At 58.5% G+C, this 24972-nt stretch overlaps 1 protein-coding gene across 1 annotated transcript in view; it reads right to left on the reverse strand.

Annotated features, from left to right (window-relative positions):
* Positions 1–760: 760 nt before the first annotated feature.
* The window catches only part of KDM2A (lysine demethylase 2A), a 48028-nt gene continuing 23816 nt past the window's right edge, over positions 761–24972 (reverse strand). The window contains exons 6-22 of the mRNA XM_086472410.1: positions 24179–24225; positions 23647–23825; positions 21864–21970; positions 21186–21279; positions 18740–18893; positions 16842–16957; positions 15538–15664; positions 13663–14084; positions 7314–7397; positions 5348–5614; positions 5019–5150; positions 4846–4935; positions 3259–3977; positions 2034–2197; positions 1539–1697; positions 1141–1356; positions 761–986 (exon numbers count right to left, since the gene is read on the reverse strand). Of these exons, the coding sequence (XP_086328536.1) occupies positions 805–986; positions 1141–1356; positions 1539–1697; positions 2034–2197; positions 3259–3977; positions 4846–4935; positions 5019–5150; positions 5348–5614; positions 7314–7397; positions 13663–14084; positions 15538–15664; positions 16842–16957; positions 18740–18893; positions 21186–21279; positions 21864–21970; positions 23647–23825; positions 24179–24225 (3259 nt within the window). The 3' untranslated portion in view covers positions 761–804. The remainder of the gene's footprint in view (positions 987–1140; positions 1357–1538; positions 1698–2033; positions 2198–3258; positions 3978–4845; positions 4936–5018; positions 5151–5347; positions 5615–7313; positions 7398–13662; positions 14085–15537; positions 15665–16841; positions 16958–18739; positions 18894–21185; positions 21280–21863; positions 21971–23646; positions 23826–24178; positions 24226–24972) is intronic.

The following is a 24972-nucleotide window of genomic DNA, read 5'->3' on the forward strand; positions in this document are numbered from 1 at the left end:
ACCCTCGGTACGGGGCCGCGTCGGGACAGACGGTGCTCCGGGAAGACCCCGGAGTGGAAGCGCGGCGGCCCCCAGCCTCGCCTCCCCGGGCAGGGGTGGGGGTGGGGGGCGGGCGGTGGGTGCCAAAACCCCTTGCTCCGGGCCAGCGTGCACCAGCCCTGTGGCTGGAGAACCCGTGACAGCCTCGCTGCGGGGGGTCCTGCCCTCGCCCCCCCGCCCCAAAATGAGCCGCCCGCCTGCGTGAGCGCGGTGGGAGAAGGAGAGAGGGTTCGATCGCAGCCCCCCCCCCTGCCCCGCAGCCGGATGAGAGCGCAGGGCAAGCGCCGAGCCGGTGGTGGCACAGAGGGGTACGTTTTGTTCCAGCTCTGCTCCCGCTTCCTTGGAGAGACCTTGACCCTCAAGCTTTGTGCTAACGGGGAAGTGACAAGTGTTTCAAGGCAAGGAGATGACGGGGAGGAGGAAGGGAAAAGCTGGGGAAAGAGGGCGCCCCATTTCTCTGCACAGAGATCTCTATTACAACCTCCGCCTCGGGAGCGGCCAGCCTCCGGGCTGAGGCTCCCTGCCATTTGCCCCATTCCTCCTCTGGTACTGGCCAGCCTGGCGGGACATCTTCCTCGGCAGAAGTCCCGGGGGAGGAGGAGGAGGAAGGACGGTAGAGCGAGGCCAGCAGCGGCCCTGCCTGCCGAGTCAGGTGGGAGGCAGCGGCAGGACACGGAGGGCAAGGTGGGGACGTGGAGGAGCAGCTCTCCGAGAGGGGTGGGATGGGCTCTTTTCCTTCTCCTCAGTCTGCCCCGGGGAGGGTCTCTAGCTGATTTTTTGGATCAGCTTCTCATCGGACAGGCAGTAGAGGCTGTTGATGGACAGGTCCGAGATGAAGTGCTCACAGGCTTTGCGGGTGATCTGTTTGCAACCTCGCAGGTCAATTAGAGTGACGTTGGAGATGCGGCGCAGGTACAGCAAGGCCTGGTCCGTCAGCTTATTGCAGCCTGCAGTAGAGACGAGAGGAAAGAGTGAGCTGCAACGCCTCCCAGAAACCAGAGCTGAGCTCCCACGGCAGCCTGGGAGGAGACAGCGACTCCAACCGGGCCACCCACGGTTCCCAGGGGGGCCAGCCTGGCCCACCCAGAGCCGCGTACCCACCTGCCATGTTGAGCTCGGTGAGGGAGTTGCGTGTGGAAGAGCCCACGGCCGTGAGGAGGTTGGCCGACTGGTCCGTAAGGTGGTTGCAGTGGCTGAGGTCGAGGCGGGAGAGCAGGGGCATATGGCGGATGATCAGCCGCAGCGTGGCGTCGGTGATGTCCAGGCCGGCGAGCCGGAAATCGATCATGTTGCGGAGTTTGCTGCGATTGTCCTGACCTGCAAAGCGAGAGGAGAAGCTCAGCGCGGACCGTTCGCCTCGCGCCGGGGCGTGCCGGATCCAGCATCGCCTCCTTGCTCTGTGCCCGGCCCCTCAACCCTCCTCCAGCTCCCCACCACCTGTGGGGGACCTGCCTCGGTCATCACCAGTTGCCCCACAGCAGCCCAGGCGAACAGCTTACTGGGTTTGTCTGTTGGAGGCGTGAGTAAGTCCCGGATCTGAGGGTCCTTGATTCCTACTGCCCACCGAAGATCGAGGGTCCTGAGAAGGGGGCAGCTGGAGGTACTGAGAGCACAGACCGCAGACCAGGAACAGCCCGCTAAGATGAGGTCTTTCAGGCCTGCCGGGAGAAGGGAGAGAGGTAACAAGTCAGACAGGCTCGGTCAGCTCCCAGGCGTCCCAGATCTCAACCCTCTGTTCTCCAGGCACACGAGGAAGCAGCTCCCCTCCCTGCCTGGGGTGGGACGGGGAGCCGGGCTCTCCGAAGGAGAGGTTAACACGCAGGAGCGGGAAACCGCGTTCCTATCGGCTGCTTGCTGGGATCCAGGCACCCAGGAGCTTTCAGGCTGGCGGGTACCGGGGTGCAGAGCCTGTCTTCTCGCTGCGGTCCAGCCATCAGGGAGCCTCAGAGCAGGCTGGTGGCAGAGGTAGGGACCCCTCCCCGACCCACGCTCACCTGGCAGCCTGTTGACGAGCCACGTAAGCTGTTTTTTAGAGATATTGGTCCAGCTGAGGTCGAGGCTGACCGGCTGTCTTTTGATGATGCCGCTCAGCGCCTGGGGGGTGATGGACTTGCACCGGCTCAAATCTATCTTTGTCCACAACCTCTTGTCACAGCACCTGGGGACGAGGACAAGGCTGAAAGTTGAGCCCCAAGAGCCCCCTGGGACAAGAGATGGCCGGCAGGTTGCCCGGCTTTGGGGGGGGGGGGGGAACCCAGCCCTGGTGCGACCCCAGCCGCAGCACAAGGCTTCTCTGCCTGGTTTCCCTGAACACGAGAGGGGGTTGCCGAGGGTGCCCGGCCACCCAGGGATGCCCAGACCAGCCCCAGTGGGGTTTTGCTGCCACATAACGAGACTCTGAGTCACAAGTGCCAGCCTGCTTGTCCCCTCCTGGGTGCTCCTCCTGCCCAGGGCAAAGATCTTAAGCATCCTCGCTCCCAGCAGGCGAAACGCTCAGCCTGGTCCCACCCCACGGCAGCCTGGGGAAACCCAGGGACCCCACGGTGGCTCAGTTGAGCCGCTGGAGGTGCCGCAGCCTTGGCAGGTGAGGGGACGCTCCCCTCCAGCCACCGTGCCGCACCGCTCCCGCCAGCCGTTGATCCAAGTGGGGTTGGTCCTTTCCCATCGTGTCATTGCCGCCGCTCGGCGGTTAGAAACCTCCCGGTTTCCAGTCCCCCGTCTGTTCCCAAGCCCTCCATCCACAGCTGTCCCAGTGCCAGCATTGTCTTCAGGCCTGCTGTCCCCCTCAAGGCGTTTCCAGCCAGCAAACCCACCCGGGCCTCAGCCTGCCTTCCCCAGCCCCGCTGGGAGGCCGAGGCGGGCGGGACAGGAGGAGGGAAGGGCAAGGCCCGTGCAGGGCGGTGGGGAAGGAAAGGGCAGCGGCACCTCGCAAGGGCAGAGGTGCTCTGGGGACAGCACAGCCTGCCACCGTCTCCCAACAGAGGGGACAGGAGGAAGGCCGAGGGGGACAACGAAGACCAGTGCACCTACGGCAAAGGCAGCAGCTGGCCACAGGGTCCGAGGGCCAGCGCCAGCTCCGGGGAGATCCCTTCCCGCCTTTCCCCCGGCTCTGGCTGCCCCCCCATAGGCACAAGGCTCGGCGTGGCCACGGCCCGGTTCGGGGGTCAGGACGTGGCTGTGTCCCCTTCCCCTCCCCGCCACGCGCTCCCCCACACTCACCACTTGTACCAGGTCTTGCACACCCGCATGCACTCGCAGAGCTCCCTGCGAGTGAGGTAGCGGAAGACGGACATCCACACCTCGCGCTGCATCCAGCTCTCCTCGCCCTCCGGCGCCCGCCCTCCTCGGCCGTTGAGCCGTGCCGCCCCCCCCTCCTCCGCGTTCTCGTCCTCCTCCTCCTCTTCCTCCTCCTCCTCCTCGGCGGCGGCGGCAGCCTCCTCCTCCCCCCCACCCCGTAGGGGCATCCTGGCGGGCGCGTGGCGCATGACCACGCGGGGAGAGTGCTGCAGGTTGGCGGAGGAGGCCGTGATGGCTTGCAGCTTGGGGACGATAGAAGTGCCGTGGACGTCTTTGGTGGGGCGCTGGAGCGTCACGGTGAGGTAGGAGCCGTGAAGTTTGGCCTTCTCCACCTCCGACAGCTCCTTCTTGCCGCTGGGGTTGTTCTCCTTCTCCCGCACCATGGTTCGCTCGGTGGCCTGGAGCCGCAGCAGTTGCCGTCGCTTGAAGCGCTCGTCCCTGCTGGCGCTGTGGTGGTCGCTGGGACCGGCTCCCGGGGACGAGCGCGTCACCACGCCTCGCGGGGACGCCGGGTCGTGGATCAGCTGCAGCATGGGGGTGGGCGAGTTGGGCGGGGGGGTCAGGGGCTCCTCGCAGCTCCGCAGGGGCCGCAGCACCTTGGCTTGGGCCGTGTCGTCGTCGCTCTCCTCCACCTTCCGCTTCTGCGGGAAAGCGGGGCGGCAGGTTAGCGGGGATGGAGCCGTGGTGGGCCTGGGGAATGCATCCCCCCCCACTCCCCTCCTTTTCTCCAGCACCATGGCGCTGGCAGGGCCTGCACCAGCAGTGCCCAGGACCACCAGGACCAGAGTCCATCCACACCAGCACCCGACGTTTTCCTTCCCCCTTCAAAAAACGGGCGTTCTCCGAGGTTGGGGGGTGGCTTCCACTCCGTGCCCAACAGTCCCCCGCCTCTTGTGGTGGAAACAGAGTCGCAGCTCAGCACAAGACATCTGCTGGGGGACCCAGGAACCAGGTAGACGCGCACCCCAAGCCTTCACATCACCCCCGAGAAGGTGAAGTTGCCCCAGGGCGGCTGCCCCACACGCCCGGCCTGCCTTAGCTGCCGCTCTTCCAGCCGCAGCAGCGGGCCCGGTCCTACAGGCGATGTGGCAGCCGTGGGCCGGCGTCCCGGGAAGCAGTGGCAGTTGCCAGCGGGCCAGCTGCTGCCACACGCTGTGAGCTTGCTGCCTGGCAGAGGAACCCGGCTGCCCCTGCCCAAGCCTGGCCTCGGGCTCCCTGAGAGCTGGGGACAGAGAGCAGGGGGCTGTCAGCTCACCCCGCTGTGGGATCCCAGGACCAGACTGCAGCAGGATGCTGCCAGACCCCCGAGTGCTGCTGCGTGACACCCCCAGGGACCCCCCCCACTCTCACAAGTCACTGCCCAACTGGTCCCCTGGGTCACACCAGTGCCTGCCTGCCCTCCAGCCCACCCATGCAGCCCAGCCTGGCTGAAAACTGCCTATCCCCTAGCGGGGTACAGTGGGGCGCGAGACACGTGTCCCGCCCTTCTCAGTACAGCTCGCCTCTTACCTGACCCTTCTCTGCGTCGTCACCCTGGTAGCATTTGGGGCACTCCCAGCAGTTAGGGAGCTCATCGTTGAGCAGCCCTTCCCCATCCATCTGCAAAGAGAGGGGGGCAGTCAGCAGTGGTCCTTCCCCCCCCTGCCCCCTGCCAAGCCCCTCTCTGTCCCAGCGCTGCTCACCTGCAGGCAGCCAGGGTGGACAATCTCGTTGCAGATACAGCACTCCATGAGCTTCTTCTCAAAGTCCTGCGAGTCCTCGTTCTGATCCACCTCCCCGCAAAGTGCACACGTGACCGAGTGAGGCAGCCTGGGCTACAAAGGAAAGCAGGAGTGAAACCAGGGCAAGGTGGGACAGCCTTCCCCCTTTCCTCCTTCTCTCCCCCATTGCCTGAATCGTGGGGAAGGGGGCCAACTCTCCCCCAGGAATCAAACTTGGTCATTGCCCTCCTCTGTCTGACCCTGATCAGCCACACATCGCTTCTGAGAAGAGGATCAGGCCGCAGACTCACCGCCAAGCACTGCCGGAGAACGCAGGACTGCTTCATGCGGCCAGGCCCGCCAAACTTCTTCATGTCCCTGCAGTAGTGGCACATGCCACACTCGCCCTGCATGCAAGCCTTGCATTTTCGGCACCGCACCCGCCTCCGCCTGGCGCCTGAGACGATGGGAGAGACCGTAGGCCTGACGGGTGTCGGGCGGGGGGTTGGCTTCATGGTGTGTGGTTTGGTGATGGGGATGGTGGGCAGGCGCACCCTCAGCCGGGCCTGGAGCTTTAGCTGGCGAGAGAAACAGAGAGAGGAGTGAGCCGCTGCGTTCAGCTGGCATCAGGAAGCCTCTGATCCCTGGCTCCCTCAGATAACGTCCCGGAGAGGAGCCCCGCTCCCTCACCTCTCTGCAGACAGAGGTGGCAGCTCTCCTCGAGCACACTCGCTCAGCCTTCGCCACCCCACACCAAGAGCTGTCCTTCCTCTCACTCTCCCTCAATCAACAGTCAGAAACGGGTCTGAAAAGGGCTGCTGAGTCCCAAAAGCATCGTGGTGCTCCAACAACAGCCACTCTTTCCTTTTGGGACAAGGAGCGACAAAGTCCAGAAGGACTGTCCTCCCTCTGTGCCACCCAGGTCCCTCTGCCAGCTCTGCAAGGGAACAGGGCAGAGCTCTGATGTGAGCGAGTGCTCAGAGCGAGCAGGTGGGACAGCACAGCTCTCCAGCAGATACCTGCCGCCACGTGGCCCCTTCAGCCCTCGCTGCAGCACCCTTCTGGGATGGGCCGTGACGGGGCGTGCGCACCCACAGCTGATGGGCTTGGGGAAGGGCAGGCACCCAAAAAAACCCCAGCACAAGGACACGGTCAGGGATGCGCCAAGCACCTGAGCGCTGCATCCAAACCATGCAGAATTCTCCACGTCTCCCAGAAAAGCTGCCCGAGATCCTGGTGCTGCTGAAGGACCAGGAAATCACGCCGGATCCCCTTGGGCAGGGCAAGGCAGGCAGAGACAAGCAGCTCCAACAGGCAATCCGAGAGGCTTGTTTGTCTCCAGACACCCAAGGCGGGGTGTTTCCCACCCTTCCCAGCGCGATGGGGTCCTGCTTTTCCCATACGCCTGCCCGTGAGCCTGACTCCTGGCAGGAAGGAAGCAGTGACCGACGGGAGCCGTCCTGGCGGGCTGCGGGAAGGCAGCCCGTGGAGGGGAAGTCCGGCTGGCCAGCAGCAGGCTGCTCCTTGCCTCCACCTGCCCAGCGAGCTCAGCCCGGGCTGTGGCCACCTTTGGGCCCTGCATTACAAGCACAGCTGGGGAGGGAAAGGGTAGGGGCGCACTGAAAGGTCCCTTTCCTGGCTGCTACCTGCAGGTAGAGACCCCCAGGAGGGAGCTGCTTTCTTCGGGGTTGCCAGAGGCCACGCTACAGCGCGGGCAACGTGCTGGCAGGGGCAGGGACCCGAGGGGCATGCTCACCTAGCAGCGAGGGGCCGGCCTGCCCACCGAACAGGCAGGGTTGATGCTGATCATCAGCTCCCACACCTTCCTCCTTCATCTCCAGGGGAACGCAAGAGCAATACCTTCCCCTGACACACATCCCCGCTCATACCATCCAGGACTCCCTTGTCAAGCCAGAGAGCTGAGCACCCTTTAGATGAGCACCCCCGCCACCACCAGCAAGGGTGCAGCTCCTCCGAGCGTGACCGAGGGGCTGGAGGACACGGAGCAGCTGGGGATGACCCAGTTACGACCCATCCGCTGAGCTGGGGTAACCAGCACCGTGGGAGACCTCCACCAGTACCAGCAAAAGGGTTTACCCGTGGTGCTGTGGAGGCAGCTGCACCCCACAGCGTGCCTTTTGCGCTGCTCCCTCTCTGCCCTCGGGCCGGTAAGGAAGCGGTGCTGCCGCCGCCCCCCAGTCGCAGGCAGCTCCGCCGAGGGCTCATCAGCTCAACCACACGCTTTACCCACCCAAGTCCCCTCCTCGGAGCTCCTACCTTATCTCTCTTGGGCCACTGGACGATGGGGATGCCTGTAAGTGCCAGTTTAGGGTCGCTGTTCGCGTATTCTTCTAGCAGCAGCTAATAAAGAATGGGGGAGGAGGAAAAAAAAAAAAGAAAAGCAGAGAGACAAAAAAGCACAGGTGTGAGCAGAGCGAAACAAGGCTCCCGCCAGCCAGGCAGGCTCTGACCAGATGCCAAGGCCAGCATGCTTCAAACACGGCCGGGAAGGAGCCCTCCTCTACCCACGCCCGCTAGCAACGATCCCTCCCCACAGGAGACAGACGAGCTTTGTCGAGCCGATCTGCGCGAGCGCTTTCATCAAACTGCATTTCAGCCCCGAGGCCCCGCGCTGTGCGGTGGGAGGGGGAGAGGGCCAAGTTTTTTTGCAATCCAGGGGGGATTTATAGGGGAGGATTCACAAGGGTCACATCCCCCCCCACCCCAAACCCCGCCATCTGCTCCCCTGGGCTGTTGGGAGGGTGCGGCGGTGGCAGGACGTGGTGCCCCAGCACCCCTTCTGTACCCTGGCAGGAGCTGCCAGGTAGCCAAGGGCTGCTCCCCCGCGCTGCCTCGGTGTTCGGCTTTGACTTTGACACGAGAGATCCCTCGGCACCGACCGGACGGGCACGCCGCCCTACGGCACGGCAGACACCCCCGCTCTCGGTAGATACGAGCTCCCTGCGCTCAACCCTGGACGTTTCAGCCCTCTCGCTCCCCCCCTCCATCGCAGCCCCCTCCCCACAGCCATTCCCCACCAAATTTGCCCATTGCAAAGGTGTTTTATTTACTTGCTGTTGCCATGGCTACGCCGGCTCCTGCCAGCATCCCCAAACGCACGGTGCTTCCCGCTGCCAGGGGCTGCCCAGCCTCCCCCGTAGGGCTGCCCAGCCTCCCCCATGGGGCTACCCACTCCCCAGGGGGTTCACCCCATCCCATTTTGGCTTTCCCGAGCTCCCCAACCCTTCTTGGGTGGCTGTGGGAAGCAGAAAGCCGCGGCCCCCCCCCCCCCCCCCTTTGCTCCCCGGCAGCACAGCGTGCTGCCGACAGACTTTCCGCCTCCCCGCCAGCCTTCCCATGAGCACACGCTGAAAGGAAAGGTCAGGGGCTGGGGGCTCACACACACACACATATATATATATATATTTATATGTATACATGTGGGCAGGGAACCACAACCCAGGGGACCGCGGGGGGGGGTGGGGGTGGTTTTCAGGCACGCTTCCACCCGGGAGACCAAGGGGCTGGGGTGCCAGCGGGGGGCAGCCGGGTCCTGGGGCTGCATGGGGCTCAGAGCCAGGGTGGGCGATAGCCCCCCTCATCCTCTCTGCCCTCCCTTGTGCTGTGGCTGGGGGCGGGGAGGACACGCAAGGCGGCGGGGACCCTGCGAGCGCACCCCATGCTTCCCCCGGCCGGCAGGAACTCGGCACCGGCGAGCGCGCCCCAAGGAAGGCGAGGGGAGAGGCGAGCCCAAGCACCGGCCAGGGACCCCCTCTAGGGAAGCAGGGGTCCCCCCACGATCCCCTCCCCACGCTGGCTGGGTCGAGAGCATCCCCGCGTCCCCTCCCCATCCCACGAGCATCGCCAGCAGCCTGACCTTGCGCCTCTGGAGCTGCCGAGACTCTGGGGCGAAGTTTGCCGAACCCTCTTTGTTTCGGTGCCCGTACTGCGAGGGCAGGGGCCCCCCCCCTTTCCCCGGACACCTCCAGGGGTTGAGCTCAATCTGTGAGGACCCAAGACGGACCCCAGGTCTTCGGGGACATGGCTGGGGGAGCAACCACGCCCCCCACCCAAGGCAACCCCGGCTTCTCCGGGGCTCCGGCAACCGCACTGGCAGCCTCGTGTTCCTCCCGAGCCCTTGGGCAGCAGCAGCAGCCGCCGCAGCAGCAGCTTCCTGAGCCTGAAACAATGCTGCTGCGTCACCCACATGCGGTTCCCAGCAATGCTTTGCAACGGGAAGATGGCAGAAGAGAAAAAGCGAGCGAACGAGAGGAGAGAGGGCAGAGCCGTTCTGCTGCAGAGCCGGGAGGGGCTGGGGACGGGCGGCTGGCGCGGTGCGGATTGGCGCAGGGGCCCCGGGCGGCGCTGCCCACCGTCCTTCCCTCCCTCCGCCACTGCAATCGGAGATGCCGAGGCCAAGGGTCCCCAAGGGCCAGGGGAGGCTGGGGAGAGCGTGATGGAGAGCCCTTCTCCCGGCCCCACTCACGCCCAAGCCTCCCAGATGCTTTTCTTTTGTCTTCTCCGAAGCGGGTTTTGGGGGTCCTGCTGGAAGGAGAATGTACCTCGATCTAGGAGATGCCACCGGTGCGGGAGAGGGGAGAAAGGGCTTTTAAAGGAAGGCAAGAGGGATGAGCCCCTCGGAACGTGGGGGCTGCAGGGACTGCACCCGCCCTCTCCCGACCTGAACGGACAAATCTTCCCTGACCAACAGCCAAGTTTTGTCAGGCAAGTTTGGGAGCAGCTCGTAGTCCTAAAGCCACCGGTGACCTAACCACTAGAGGGGGACAAACCCACGAAGCAAGATGTCCCCAACCAGCCCCAGCTCTCCGAGACCCGCCCCCCCCTCCCCCAGTTACAGACCACTGCAATGAAAGTGGAAGAAACTCTCGAAATGAAGCAACCTCCCCAAAGCAGCGCCGGAGAACAGCGACCGCTCCCGGTCCTGACGCAGCCAAAGCATCTGCAGGCAACCTCTGCTTTTGTCTGCCCCTGGAGAGCCCGGGAAGCCCCTGGGCCACTCTGACCAGTCACCTAGGTCCAAACTCTCACCACCTGAACCACCCTCGGTCCCCCGGCACAATCTCTCTGCAGATCTTGCCATCTGCATCGCACTGGGGACGCCCAGCCCTGCCGTGTGGTTTGGCCCGGCACGCGGGAGGCGCAGGGGGGCTCCTCCATCACATTGCCAAGGTCAAGGCCACCAGGTGGCACTCCGAGGTGACGTTTGGTCAGGCGGGATGGCAAGAGGGGTCTCTGGCCCCGCAGCGCTCCCCTTTGGGCAGCGATCGTGACTGTGTCAGACATCTCAACACGGGACCTTCTCGGCACAACCCACAGGCCACCCTGAACTCCCTCATCCATCCCTGTTCCTCACCAAGGCCTCTCTGTGTCCCACTGCCCTGCAGCGAATGGGGGACTGCGCACGCTCTCCCCACAGCCACGGAGAGGGAGCGGAGCGCCCCGAGACCACTCGCTCCTCCCAAGGGTGCTCGGCAGCGTTTTTACATCCCCCGGGCTTCAGCAAGCTGACATGTTGGCTGCTGCTCTTCGACACGAGCACCTGGAGAAACAAACTGTCTTTGGAAAGCAGATTCCGGCTGGCAGATTTAGTGGGGCAGGGCAAGGAGAGCATGAGGAATGTCTCGGGCAGATGTGACCCACAGGAGGAACAGACCAGACAGAGTAACACGCAGTTGTAGAGGAGCGAGAGGTCTTTGATCACGAGCAGACCCAGCACAACACAGAGCCAGGTACGTGGGCAAGGACTTTGAGGACTTTGGGCAAAGACCAGAGGCTTTGAGATGAGGTCCTGGAGACAGGATCCATGCTTCTGGGAGAGGCTCTTGTTTCTACAGCGCTCGGTGCTCCAACACCTCCAGGCAGAGCCCAAATAGAACCTGTTTGTGCCAGTTACTGAGGCCGCGGGGCTCGGTGGCCCTGCAGCAAGGGAATGGTTCAAACGTGGGCTCAGCTGCCCACAAGTCAGCCGACAGCAGGTCTGCCAGCTCTAAAGCTGGAGCCTCATGGACCACTCTGCTCCTCTGGAAGCCAGCACACCCCAAGAGGGGTCAGAAGTGATGGACAGGAGCAGTAAAAAGACAACGGGACCTCTCAGAAGTTCCCTCTTTGCCAATGACCTTTCCAGCAACCCCCAGCTCAGACCATGCACAGAGGCGTCACCAAACGGACGGGAGATTTTTCAGCAAGACATCGGTGCTACAAGGCGACGGGTCGCAACCTCATTTTGCAAAGGCAGATCTTCTCCCCAGGCAGTGCTGGAAGCCCTTTTGGTTTCTGCAGGCCCTGCCATTTAAGCCACTGGAAAGCAGCTCTCAGTCACCAGTTCAGAAGGCAGCAACGTGGTGTCACCAGGAGCTTTCCAAGGCAGACAGGCAAAGCTAGAAAGGAGGGGCAGAGGTGGCAACGTGCTCTTCCCATTCAAGATGCCCGATGCAGCCTTGTTTACAGAGTCTCAGCAGAGACAACCCCTCCTGCCACGGAGCTGGAAGCACATCTTTGTCCCATCCAAAGTGTCATGCCCCACCACGTGAGAGCTCCAAGCTCACCTCAGGATACAGAAGCATATTTCCCCACGTAACCCAACACACAGACATCCTGAAGTCACGATCCCCACACAAAAGTCTGTGGGAAAAGGCAGCATTGTCCCGGGCCGTGCCTGGGGACACCGGCTCGCAGAGGGGACAAGTAGCATGGTAGGACGTTTGATCACAAAAGCCATTAGAGGAGGGAGTTACAGCGAAGCTCATATAGGAAATACAACTGAAATAGGACCTGTACGCCACATCACGAGTTACAGATGCACGGATGGTCACCTCATGCCTCTAGCTTGGTAACAACTTGTCCTGCCTGAAAAGTAACGTGTTCTCCATACAACCTGTTGATAGGCAAAGTAGGACCTTCACTCATCAGGCTTCTCAGTGACCACACCAGTTAAAATGTTTAGCTAGAAATGTCTTGCCCCTTTTCAGGTTTTATAAGCCGACTTACATTTGCCAGTTCCGTCACCTCTAAGGAAAATGTACGTTTTGAAACGGAGGTTTGTTGCAGTTTGACAAACTTGTCCTGTTTTCTCCAGTCACTGCAGTCTGATGATTAAGGATCTTGATGCCTTGAGGACACCCTGTAGCACAGGCTTGACTTAGGAGGCTGCTAGTCCTGAGGGACAGAGCCCTGCAGCTCAGGCTACTTCTGAACCCCAGAGGACAGCCAGCTTTAAGGAGCAAGTCCTTCAGGGAAGCTGTTTGCTCTGACCAGACTGCAGGGACATTCACCCGCAGCTCATCTGCGAGGTGCACCCAGATACAGGGGCTGGTGGGTCACATCAAAACCACAGGCGCTCATCCAGGAGCTCCAGAACATAGCAAGTCCTTCAAACAGCTCTCAAAACTCAGCTTAACACCGACAACCTTGAAAGCTCTGCCTTCAAACCCCCCCAACACGACACCAGCCTCCCTTTCTCAGTCCAAGGGTGAAACGCTGCGCTCACAGCTCAGCGTGAGTTTTCTGTAGAGCATCGTATGGTCCACGGTAGGGCGGAGGCTGCTCCATTGCAACGGCTCAGAAACACACGTGCCACAGACTCCAGGGCCACGGCACACGCAGCACGCTCGAAAAAGCCCCAGAAAACCAGAATTGCAGCCCGCTAACACCACCTATCCCTCCTCCTTCAGCCAAGCACCACCAGAGCTCAGCCTGCCCACGACAGCCCGCCCTGGGAGCCCAGAGCGGCACCCTCTGCTCCCAACGCAGCAGAGCGCTGGGTTTACCAAATGCCCCACAAAAATTAGGAGACGGCGCCTGGAAAAGAAAGAAACACGACGGCAGAGACAAGGCTACGCCCGTGGCTGCGTCTGGATGTCAGCTTCGGTACAGGCAAGCAGCTGAACAGATCACCACCAGCACGGGAGGGAGGAGAAGGTAACTGGTTTTAGGGACTAAAATGGACTGCTGGGGAATAGAATGAGGCTGACATTCTCGCTTCGGTGCTGAAAGGGCTGAAACACCAAAGCTCACGGAGGCAGCACAACAGGTCTGGCGGATACAGCTCAGGGTGTAAAGCAGGGCAGGGGAAAAATAACAAAAAAAAAAAACAAACAAAAGTTTAAAAAAAAAACCCAAACGACTCCTATAACCTGAGGTCACATTCTGTGCAAACAACCGTAAGAAACAAGGCCAAATCCACCTGGGGCAACGAAAGGGCTCCAACTGTCAGTGTTCAGCAACTCAAGGAATCCACAGCTAGAAGGGGAAAGGAACTGCATCGCAACCGACACACGTAAGGGAACCAAACAGGGCCCAGAGGGTCCCCAGATGAGTTTCAGCCACACTGACTGGGAGCAGTTACTGCTCCTGCTAGCCACAACTAGCCACAGCCCAAGCCAGGGCTGTCCCTCCGCCAGCGTAACATCAACCTCTTGTAGAGGAAGAAGAGGACACCAAACCTGCAGACACATCACTGCCTTGCCCCAGAATGGGGGTACGGTCAGGGTCAAGCCCAGTTGCCCCATGGGGAAATGCCTTTCCACCACCGACGCCGCAAGAGAGCGGATGCACCACGGCAGCCCCGAGGAACAGCAGCGCTCGAAGCCCTCTCACGCCTACGTACCTTGACGTCAGCGATGAGGGCGTCCTCGTCCTCAATGCCGGTGGGGACGCACTTCTTGTGCAGGGGGAGCGACTCCAGTTTGTCCACGAGGCAGCGCAGCCCCTCCAGCTCAAACTGCGTCAGATGCACCTTCCTGTTCTTGCGGGGGCTGCCGCTGTTGGGGTCCCAAGCCTGGCCGTTTTGGGAGCCCCGGCTGGAATCGGAAGAGTCTATAGACGGGGTCTTCTTCAGACCCGGCAGGCTGCTCCGGCAGCTCTTGCCCAGTTCATCATAGTCCACATTGGCACCGTTGGCTATGGGGCTGGTGAGAATGGACCGCCTCGTGACCGGTCGCCTGGGTTCCTTCCCTGCTGCGTCCTCCTCCTCTTCTTCCTCCTCCTCCTCTTCCATGTTTACCGACTCCGAGGAGCTCAGCTCCATATCTGCCAGGATGGAGAAAGAGTGAGAGGAGAGCACAGCGGCCAGACCATCACTCACAGGAGGCGTTCAGTTTCTTGAGGAATCCCCCCAGGCACCAGAGAAGAAGCTGGAGCACCAGATACGTACGGGGACAAGGCGAGAGGAAGTGATGGGGCACGCAGCAGCTAGAAAAGAACAGCTAAAAGCCTTTCCCATTCCTGGCTCATTTCGGGGGAAGGTGAGGCACAGGACACAGGAAAACCTCCCAGAGGAGATGACAGCAATGCCCTAGACTGAATTTCATAGAATCCTAAAGTGGTTTGGGTTGAAAGGGACCTTTAAATATCACCTAGTCAGGGGCATCTTTCACTATATCAGGTTGCTCAAAGCCCTGTCCAACCTGATTTGGCTTTGGAGGGTTTGGCATCTCCAGCCATCTGGTCTTGGGAGTGACTTGGGACCTTGATCCTGCCTTCATGATGGGAGAAAGGGGATGTGGACTCACCAGATGACTGGGAGGTCTCTGAGCCCGATTGTGCACGATGAAGCACCCTTCTCCGACAGCAAAAGGGAAGGGAGCTCTCCTGCTGCTTTCCTTTCAGGTCTCTGCACTAGTTCCCACTTGACGCTACTCAGTGGTAGAGAAAGAGCCTCCAGGCAGGAGGAGGACAGAGAGAGCCTCCCCCAAACCAAGTGCTGAGGGAGATCTCCAGAGGGCCACAGGAAAAGGACAAGAGAGCCGTGTCCCTCTGCTAGGGCCCCCTTGGACAGAAGTGAAAAGCCCCTGACGAGGCTGGGGCTGTGAGGGGAGGTGCCCAGCAGTCAGCATTTACAGCCTCTTAGGGGAGCGAGGAGAGATTTGCTTCAAGGGCCTTGGGTGGAGGCTATCCAGCTCCCTCCCACTCTCAAGAAGGGTCTCTAAGAAATCATCTCTCAAACCACTACTCAGGCCCTGCTCGCCTTGGCTGTAAGGAAGCCAAACATTCCTTTGGCGAGAGACTCCCTTGCACATAACCTTGACAGCACTTTGAACTCTGCGTGCAGGAAGGCCCTGATCAGCAAGAGAGCATTACCAGCCCACAGCACAGCCTGGGTTGCTGCAACTTCCCTCCACCGCTTCTGTTAAAGGCTTGGTGTGTACCAGCAAGGCCAGGAACTCCTGTCCTGGGTTTGCAGCTGCAAGGAACCTGGCCTGTGGCAGGGGCAAAGGAGGAAGCAAAAGCCTGGCTGGTTCTTGCTCAAAGGAAAAGAAATTGCCAGGCTGCAATGCCCACTGCCTGCTCAGTACAGCAAACGGCGAAAAGGGAGGAAACACCCGAAGAAACCACCTTGTGAAGAAGCAGCCATGGTCCCAAATTCCTCCCACACAGCCCTCCCCTGCCCACCGCACTGCTGAGCCAGCAGGAGGGTGCAAGAAGCCGCTTTGGTGCGGGTAAGGAGGGAATAAGGGCTGGAGAGCCCACGCAGGGGGCTTACCCATACTGAGCGATTCCTTCTGGAAGTCCTTGGTCAGATGTGAGCGGCTGGTGATGCAGTAGACGTAGCGCTCCAACACGTACCAACACATCTCATAGTAGAAGGGGTAACGAAACTTATTTGGGACCTGCAACAGAGGCAAGGGGAAGGGGATCAGCTCAGGCCGCCTTCACCACAGGGCTGCACAGAGATTGCGGTTCTTACCGCTGCCTCAAACCAGACCGATCCCCTCCTGAGCGGCAGGAAACTCATGTACATGTTTAACAGCATCATTCATGCTTCTGGCAGCCTGATGTAATTCTCCTGGCAGAAGGATATTATCACCAGGCAGAGCAGAGACCAGGCACTACTCACTTGCAAGCCATTAACATTTCATTTTCCTTTGTAAGGGTTGCAGCTCCTCCCCCACAGACCTCCTTCTCCGTAGTAAAAGAAGTGGCAGATGCCACAAAAGGTTTCAGCTGAAGACACAAGGTTCAAGCCCTCTTCCCAAGGCCCAGCACAGCATTTGACAGTATTTGTACGGAGCGGGGGGGAGGGAAAGGGTTGCTCTATTAAGAGAGGTGTTACCAGCTCAGCTATTTGGCAGAGGGCTATCGGGGCTCAACGCTGGCAATTCACAGGCGGGCAGAAGATGCCCCTGACCGTGCTTCTGCCTCGCACCTTCCTGAGGCTCCGCTGCCCAGGGCGGAGCAGGCACACGCTCCATCGTTCTGTGTACATCTCAGCTGCTCTGGATGATGCTCTGACACCTACGTGCTAACCCCCAGATCCTGCCTGCTGCAGCAGCCTCAACTGCTTTGGGGAGGCCAAGAGTCCGTTCATCCCAGCCCAGGTGTGTCCTGAAGCTTCCTGGCAGGAGCTGAGCACTGCAGGACCCCCGTCTCCACGAGGAGCAAGCCAGAACACCCACTTGCCAACAGCATTCTCTGCTCGAGACCTCAGGAAGCCTTTTGTTTCGGTCATCTCAGACCACATCAAGGTCCAAGATCAACACCAAGCGGCAGCAGAAGGCAGCCAGGTAAGGGAGGCACACGCTGGAGGCACTCCCACGGACATGTTGCTGCCTTCCTCTTCAGGCAGCCAGGGAAGGTCCCCATCACACAACAAGGTTTCCAGACCCTGGTGTCAGACTGGAGGCAGTACAGAGGAAAACAAACCTCAGGGCACATCGCAGGCCATCCCGCTGCCCAAGTTCCCGCCTGTGCATTTAGCAGGCTAGGACACCTCGTGTCCAGACAGCTGGAGTTTGAGTAACCTGTCCCAGGGGGCCACGTCCTCCCCGCTCTCCCGCAGCTCCTTACCCGTGTACGGTCTTCGATGCTGTAGATCCGGAGCTGCATAGGGATGTTGAAGCTGTGTAAGAAGTTGCCTCCGAAAACCAGCGTGTCCATGGGTGTGTACACAGCGTGGATCCAACCTTGGGAGAGAAAGCAGAGTTTGAAGAATCTTTCTGAGCGACCAGGTGAGGTCAAAAGTCTCACAACTGACAGTCTCTACTAATTCACCTCCTTTGCAATCTCTTATGAACTGTGCTCTTCAGAGCAGGGCTGTCAAGTCTGCACAACCTTCAGGCTGCTCAGCTAAGCCCACCCTGACAGTTGCACCCTTAACCCGCACCCAGCTTCGCTGCAAACACACAGGCTCGCTATCTTGTCACATCAGCCAGCCCTAGCAGCAGCAGGGGGGCTACGATGGGACCATATGGACCCCAGCTCTTTGAGGAGGGCAGACGTTGCTGCGTTACAGCAACCACGTCCCCCCCTCCTGAAGTGTCACTTCTGAATGACTCAATACCCAGCTCACCTGACCCATCTGTGAGCTAGAGACACACTTGAATACACCTGAGGATCTGGCCTCGCATCCTCCCGTGGTGGCACATGTGCCAGTATCCACCTCCCATCCACAGCTTTTTGTCATCCTGGTGTCTCTGTTGCTTCCTAATTGCATTAGGCTTAAGAATACCAGCAACAAGGAGAAGAGTCTTCCAAAGCCTGTTCAATGCTTAAAAACCCCACAAAGTAACTCAAGTTCCAGCTCTGTTATCTCCAAGGCTAAGCAATCCAGCCAAGCCCAACGTTCTGGGAATTCCAGCACGGGTTTCCTTAAGGCAAGGCCACTCAATTCAAAAGAAGTGTCAGTTGTGATAACAGGACTCGAATGAGTAACTTGTGCAATCCCTGGTGTTTTCTGTTCCTGGTCCTGCTGTAAGGCACAACACAGCTTATTCCTGCACTGCTGTTGGAGATGAAATGGCAGGTTACAGCAGCCTTTGACATCTGACACAGTCTTATGGACACATTTTTTATGCAACAGTTTTATGAGAAGCCTTCAAAGGCGTCCAACAATCTTTCCCTTTACAACTGAGGATTCCCTAGTGCAAGCACGTTTTACAGACATCCCAGGTCTCCATCCCAGGTTCCAAAAGGCTGAGCCTGGCCTTGCAAAAAACCAACGTGAGCTGCTTTTTCATCTGCCTCGTCTCTTCTGCCTTTGCTCTCTTCTTGCACAGCACTGAGGTACGTGCAAGACACTGCCGATGCCCTCCAGTTACTCTGCTTGCTAAACCAAGTCAGGCTGAAGACTTCTCTTAACTCTTGAGAGCGTTTCTGCTCTCCTTGCCCAAGCCCTCTGCAAAGCAGTTCCCTGCAAGCCTCTCAACGTTACAGCTTCCCAGCTCCCTGCTGGGTTTCAGGGTTTTCCAACATCCACTTCTAGCTATAGGCTTTCCAGTTCTATCACCAGTACATGCAGACTGTCCAACTGTCTTTCCTCGCACCCAGAGCGGTCACCTTGTTCCTTAAACTCACACACTGGCTCCTTTCTTTGCTTCACAATCTGAACATAACTTCGCAGAGATTTCACAAGAGGCCCAGGGAGCTGAAGAGCCGTGCTGCCTTGGGCCAGCCTCTGTCCTCAACGCGATGGGCTCGGGGAAAAGCCTCCTTTAATAATTCATCGAGCATGATGCGAGCCAGCCACAGCCTTCCTGTCACTTGAGCTGAAGCCACAGTGCCATGACAGGCATGTGTTGGGAGCTGGCAAGCAAGAGGACTGAGCCACATCACATCTCCCTCTCCCAGTCACTCACGAAGGAGGAAGTTAAATCCTGCCTGTTCTGATTTTGCCTGTGTCCCAGGAGTTTCAGTCTCTTGCCACGACCCTGGCAAAGGCCAGGATGTCCCTGCCCACCCTGCGGTACCTGAGGGGATGACAAATGTGTAGCCCTGCTTGAGCTCGATGCGCTGGCACTCTGACACTCTATCCCCAAGAAAAATGTCTCCTTGCTTCCCTGAGAGAAGCCAGTTTTCATAGAGCTCCAGGTTCTGGGGTGTAGGAGGGATCAGCCAGAAGATCTGCAAATAAAGACAAACACATGTACGCAAGTCATCGCATAATTAACCGCTGCTGACTACCCCCTGCTTCTTCCAAACCTGCCCTCCTCCCTCTCCAGCCATCTAAATCTTTTCCTCTCCCCACCCACAGAGGATGCAACTCGGCAGAAATTCCAGCAAACTGACCCAAACAGCTGTCCCATTCGAGAGGGCAAGACACTGAGCAAGGTCTTTCCTGACCCAACCGACTGAGCACCACAGGCAGGCTGAGCTTGGGATGCTCTGTAAGGTATTATTTACATCAGTGTCAAGAGATACAAAGCCCAAAGACACCAGAGCATCAGAGACAAAGGAGACCTTTACCTGCATATTTCTGCCAAGTTACCAAGAGCTACAACCCAACTAGAGATGTGCACCGGTCTGGCTCCAAGCAACACACGTGGCAAGCACACACCCATCCCCAACTAGGCTCTTCAGAGACTGTTAGCTCATCCTTTGGGGGAAGGCACTGGAGCCACAAACCATCAGAACCACTGGGAAAGCCCGGCAGCTACATCTTCTTTGCAAGGAAAGGTGGGTGAAAAGCCCAGATTCTTCAGGCGGGGCAGATTTTCCTGCATTCCCTGAACCTACTCTGAGTCAGTGGAGAAAGACTGGGATGGAATAATTGCCCAGGATTTGTCCTAAAGAAGTGACAAGAGTTTTTTGCCCCCAGAGATCTGCCTTTACTGACTGTGGAGGAAGCCCATCTGGCCACCTTCAGCTGGACAGTTCCTTCACAGCAAAGCACAAAGGCTCCCTACCCTAAGGCTGTCCAAGGCTCCCTCAGGAGACGTCCAGCCAGCACAAGCAGCCCTTTTCACCCCCAGGCTCCTTGAATTCAGCCCTAGAAGGCTGATGGTTTTTACCTGAAGCAGTGAAGTCTCTGAATTGCTCACAAGGGTGAAATTCGGAGCCAGGTACATTTCACTGGGCAAGAGGTGGGACCTGCTTTTGGTAAAGTCTGCCCTACAGGACACTTCCCTCCACATTAGCTTCTCCTACTACTAAGCTGAGCTACCACCAGCTTTTGCTGCCCCGACTGCATCGATTCCAACGCGCTATGACGAGCCTGTCTGCGATGCCACCCTCCCTGGACAGCAGTGCAAAGTCTCCCCGACTCGAATACAAGCTCGTCCGTGCCGTTAACAGCAGGAACACTAAAGCACAGACCGAGTCCCATGACAATGGGCACGTGCACCCCACGACAGTCAGAGGGGAGGTTTTCCCAGCAAGGACTTCATATTGACTAAATGCCACGCTCTGAACATGACTGTGCTCTCTGGAGCAGCAGAAGTGCCAGCGAGGGGGTCTGACTTCGTTGTTCAAGCACTAGCTAGCCCCTCCAGCGATACAGCACCCAAACTATTATTTCTGTTTTCTGAAAGTTAAGAGAATAAATACAACATCCCTACCTGTACGAGGAGCTTAAGGTGCAACTCCCCCCGCCTAAGGGTAAGTGGGAGGATCGGCACCTTCCCAGATCCCCTTTCCAGACAGATTTCTTCCAAGCCAAGCCCCAGCACAACACGCAGCTGGGGTGACAGATGCCTGGCACAGGGAAATTCTAACTGGAAGCCACCCGTCAGGGAGCAAACATTGCACTTGGATGAAGTTTCTAACCAGGCAAACTCAAAACTCGATGGAGCCTGGGGTTCAGTTTTCGTTATCTTGGGCCAAGCTACAGAAGTGACTCCAGACAAGCAGCTCAAATCTGACACTGCTTCAGAGCTACTTCTCACCAGAAACCATTCAAGGGTTTCGCGGTGAAGACCTGTCACTAACCTTCAGTTCAAACGCTTCTGCTTTTGAAGTCACTTGATTTTTTAAGGTGACCCCTCACATATCTGTTGGCTATTTAAAACTCCTGGACAGCTTAGCAAGAGGGAAAGGCTCCCATTCATCTTTAATCACCTTAATTCCGCTTGCTGCTGCTCCCAGCGTGCTATTTGCATCACACCAAGAGGTGATCAGCCACGTACAGCCAAATGAGCTCTCAGAAGCCCGAGGCACTGGATGCACTGGGTTATTCTACTCTGTGTTGTTGAGCCTTTTACAGGGTTGTCTCAGCGTCATCTCTACAGCGCGGGTTTTCAGCCTGTGCCTGGGGGATCTCCGAGGGCCTGAACTACTTCCAAGAACCACAGATAAACAAGTTTAGGGTGGAAAGACTTCAATTCGCTGTCTGGGACCTGCATCTTCAAGGATTGTCAAGAGAACAGACTAAAAAACACTCTCCTAAAGCACCTGTAACTCTCCCAACCGTCCTCCTACCTTTCCCCCTCGGTGGATGTGGTACCACACAGAAGTACCACCGAAGTCCACGTGGAAATCTGTGTAGCAGCCCTTGACACTCATCAGACAGTACCTAGCAGAAAACAAGGGGATGGTAAGGTGAAAACGAACGGCGGCTCACATTTGAGAGCAGATACAACGTGCTCAAAGGGAAGGGGCTGCCCAAAGCCAGGCCAATGGCTCACAGCAGTGCCAGGAGCCAATTACTGCAGTGCCAAGCACTTTAGCTGCAGGGAGGTGGGGGTTTGCAGGAGAGCTCACTTTGCATTTCTCTCACATCCCCACAAACAGATCTAGTCCAGGCGAGAGGAGAGCTTTCACCCTCACATACTCGGCAGCTCTAGAAACCCCCACGTGCCCGGTCTGGCCTACAGGGCAGGATGGGCAGGGCCTGGCAGCTCAACCAACGCCAGGGGTCTCAAGGTGGTGACCACCAAGAGTTTCCCCAAAGCGCAGTGACCTTCTAGAAGCCACGTGACTACCCAGGGGCTTAAACAACTAACTGCAGTGTCCTTACAAGTGTCACCCGCTGAAATAAAACAGAGAGACTGTTCCTCCCACTTCCCCTTGGTACAATGTGCTTCTCCCTTGGGCAGCTGTCTTGCAAGAGGTGCTTTGCCGCCTGCCACCACTGGCACTGCTCAGGAAGTCACTTACTTCTGCACCTTTGGATACTGCATCTCCAGGATAGCATTCGTAGACTCTGTCTGACTCTCCTTCAGGTGTCTGGGCCACATGTTATCAACCCAGTCGATCAAATCCACCTACAGCAGAAAGGTGGGAGACATGAGTAGAGATGAAAGGGGCACGGTAACCCCTTTTGCTACCCCCAGGCCATCCTGGAAGCTCAAATACCTACTGCATGCCCAGTAAGCCCACAGCTCACACGTGGCTGGGCATCTGTGGGATGCAGGGTTGCACTGGGGCCACCAAAGCCCCCGCAGCGCTGCGCGCAGACTGCCAGCCAGCCCAGCCCCGAGCACACCCACCACAGACGACGGGACCAAGGCAGGGAAGGAAGCCCTGGTGTCAGCTGGATGGCCACGATACCCCCTTTTTGGCTGCCCACCACCCAGCAACCTTCCCAAGGCCACTGGTGCAATCCCGCACGTAAAGCACTTCGGACCAGCTGCACTACGCCAGTTGCTGTACAGCGAGCCTCCGAATTCACACAAGCAGCAAACACCACAGCAAGATCCCAAGCATGGTACTGGGATACTGGTCTTCTGCTTGGGGGCTAGGCAGGAACTGCTGTGCACTGGGCTCAGATAAAAAAAAAAAAAACCATGCTCGGCAGCATCTGCTAGAGCGGGATTCAACTCGCTGAGCTTCAGAGCAGGCAGAGATGTCCAGGCTCCCTCTACAGTTAACAGAGAAAAGTGAATGGCCCTACAGAGCTGCCCCGTCCTCTCCACCGACTGCAGAGGGGGTTCAGGATGTCCATCCCACCTTCCACACTTCAGTAAGGGCAACTCGTTTTACCCCTTCTGCCCCTCTTCCAGCACACCTCCAGCCTTGGCCTCCCCTGCCCTCAGAGATTTCAGGACTTTGCATCAGAAACCCTCCTTGCCACGTTCCACAACCCTCTAGGGTCCCAGCTGAACACAGCGTTGCCATCCTAACGGGATCACGGTCTCCAAACACCAAGGAAACCACAAAGCTCAGCCAGCACCCAGGCTTTAGCTACTCTCTCACACCGCAGCAAGCACGGCTGAGCTCTGCTCTCTGATTTAGGCCCCGCTGGAGTTTCACCCTTGGCCATGCATTATGGCAAGCCCCCCCTGCCCTGCCCCTTTCTTAGGCCTCAACGGAGCCGATGGCTGATGCCCGAGGGGGCTCTGCACCAACACCAGAGCAGCCCCGTGCACAGCACAGGGGGAAGGTAGGTCCAAGACGGAATGACAGCCAAGGTCTCGGCAGGCAGGGGAACCAGCTAAGTGGGAGAGGCTGGAAACCCGCGTGCCCAGCCTGTCCCCAGGGCTCACTGTGGTTGAGCACCAATCTGACCTCTCTATTCAAACCCAGGTGCTTGGCCAAACTCTGTGCCTGTTCTTAATCCCCAGTCAGCAGGAGCAGGTTACTTCACCGGTAATTATTCCTCAGCCAACCACTTCCATTCCTCTAATTGCTGACAGGTCGTGAACGAGTCAGCTCTCTGCAGAATGACATGCCAGGGACTTGACCGTGGTCACTGTAGCCGAGGGATGCACAGGCTGGGCAGCCCCAGCCTGACTGTGAGATCAGCTCCAGCAGATGAGGTCCAAGTCAACCACAGGATCAGCTCCAGCAGCTTCCAGAGCAGTGACATCCCTGGCTGAGCCCATACATGTCACAAGCAGCCCCTCTCCTCCCGCATTCAAGTGCCAGGCTGCACCTCGCCTACAGAGGACCACAAGCCCAAGGGAAAGGACACTCCTGCAGAAGGAAGAGCCACGCTCACCGTAGCGGGTCTCTGCACCAGGTTCTCCAGTTTGGTGTGGCTGAACTCCAGGCTGATGACATTGTAAAGTTTCTCCCGCTCGGCCTCCGGTGTTTCGTAGTAGCGTGCCCACTGCGCCATGGACATCTCGATATCCCGCTGCGTGTTCACATCCATGACATCCACCATCCGCCGGCTCCCTGCCAGAACACACAGATGTCACTGGAGCCATCCCTGTGCACAATGGACCACCCAGAAGTGACACTCCAGGAGACACGAGAGCCTTCCTCAAAGAACCCACCCACACAAGTGCGACATCTTGGCCTCTCCCATAACTTCATCGTCTTCCATACCCACCTCAAAACAGAAGCTGCCTCAGGTCAAACCAGACTCAAGCAGGTAAGAGTTGTGATGTACTGGCTAAGGACAGCTCAGGTTCAAGCAGCTGCACACTGGGGGAGCCACAAGACCTCTAGCTTTGATAAACCTGATGAATCCCCCCCGCCATTCCTCCCTGTCTGCCCAGGGTGCACCGTGGTCCCCAGACACTTACCGACACACAGCCGCACATCATTCACGCTGAAGTCCGGATCTGGCATCCTGCAGGACAAACACCTTGCTAAAAAAAATCACGAAGTGCTTCTGGTTGCAGACCCTTCCCACCTGTAACCCCAGTATGGGCACCCTGAAGACACCACTGTGCTTCTTTTTGTCGTTGGGGTGTGGGTGAAGACCATGCAAACTAGATCTCTGCGGGCAGAGGTGTGGGATGAGCGCGGGGGTGAAACACTGAGCCCAACTTCTGGCTAGGGAAGCAGATTTGGGAGGAGGATACCCCATCTCTAGAGCATGAGCTGCTGTACAGCGGCTTCTGGCAAATAAGCAAGCAGGCCTTGGGCTAAGCAATCCTAGCTCTCGTTTTAAAGGCTGCTCGTATGAGTTATCCCAATATAAAGGGCACAGCCAGACCAGTACAAGCAGCGTATTTCACTGACACAGCACAACTACTCCAACTGTTTGTACTGGCGTACTGATCTGTACAAACACTGCTGTCACAGGCCGAATGGGCAGGTAGCCATTCAAGCAGCTCTTGACCCAGAGAAACAATCAAAAGCTCAGGAGAAATCCAGTTTCGCCCACCCTGTAATCCTCAGTGTCAAACCTCTGCCCCCCCCAAGTCACCCAGTAGTTAAAACTGAGCCTGGCAGAGTTTCCTAGCTAGTTCACCACAGCACAGTGGATCACGCACTGGATGAGATCTTGCCCACCCTTTTGCAGCCAGTTGGGAAGTCAAGAGCCATGTTGCTGAAACTGCCTCAGACAAAGTTTGCTAAGGCCAATTTATTC

This window comes from Leptosomus discolor, chromosome 12 (genome assembly GCF_034619465.1).
Source record: "Leptosomus discolor isolate bLepDis1 chromosome 12, bLepDis1.hap2, whole genome shotgun sequence".
NCBI classification, from domain to species: Eukaryota; Metazoa; Chordata; class Aves; order Leptosomiformes; family Leptosomidae; genus Leptosomus; species Leptosomus discolor.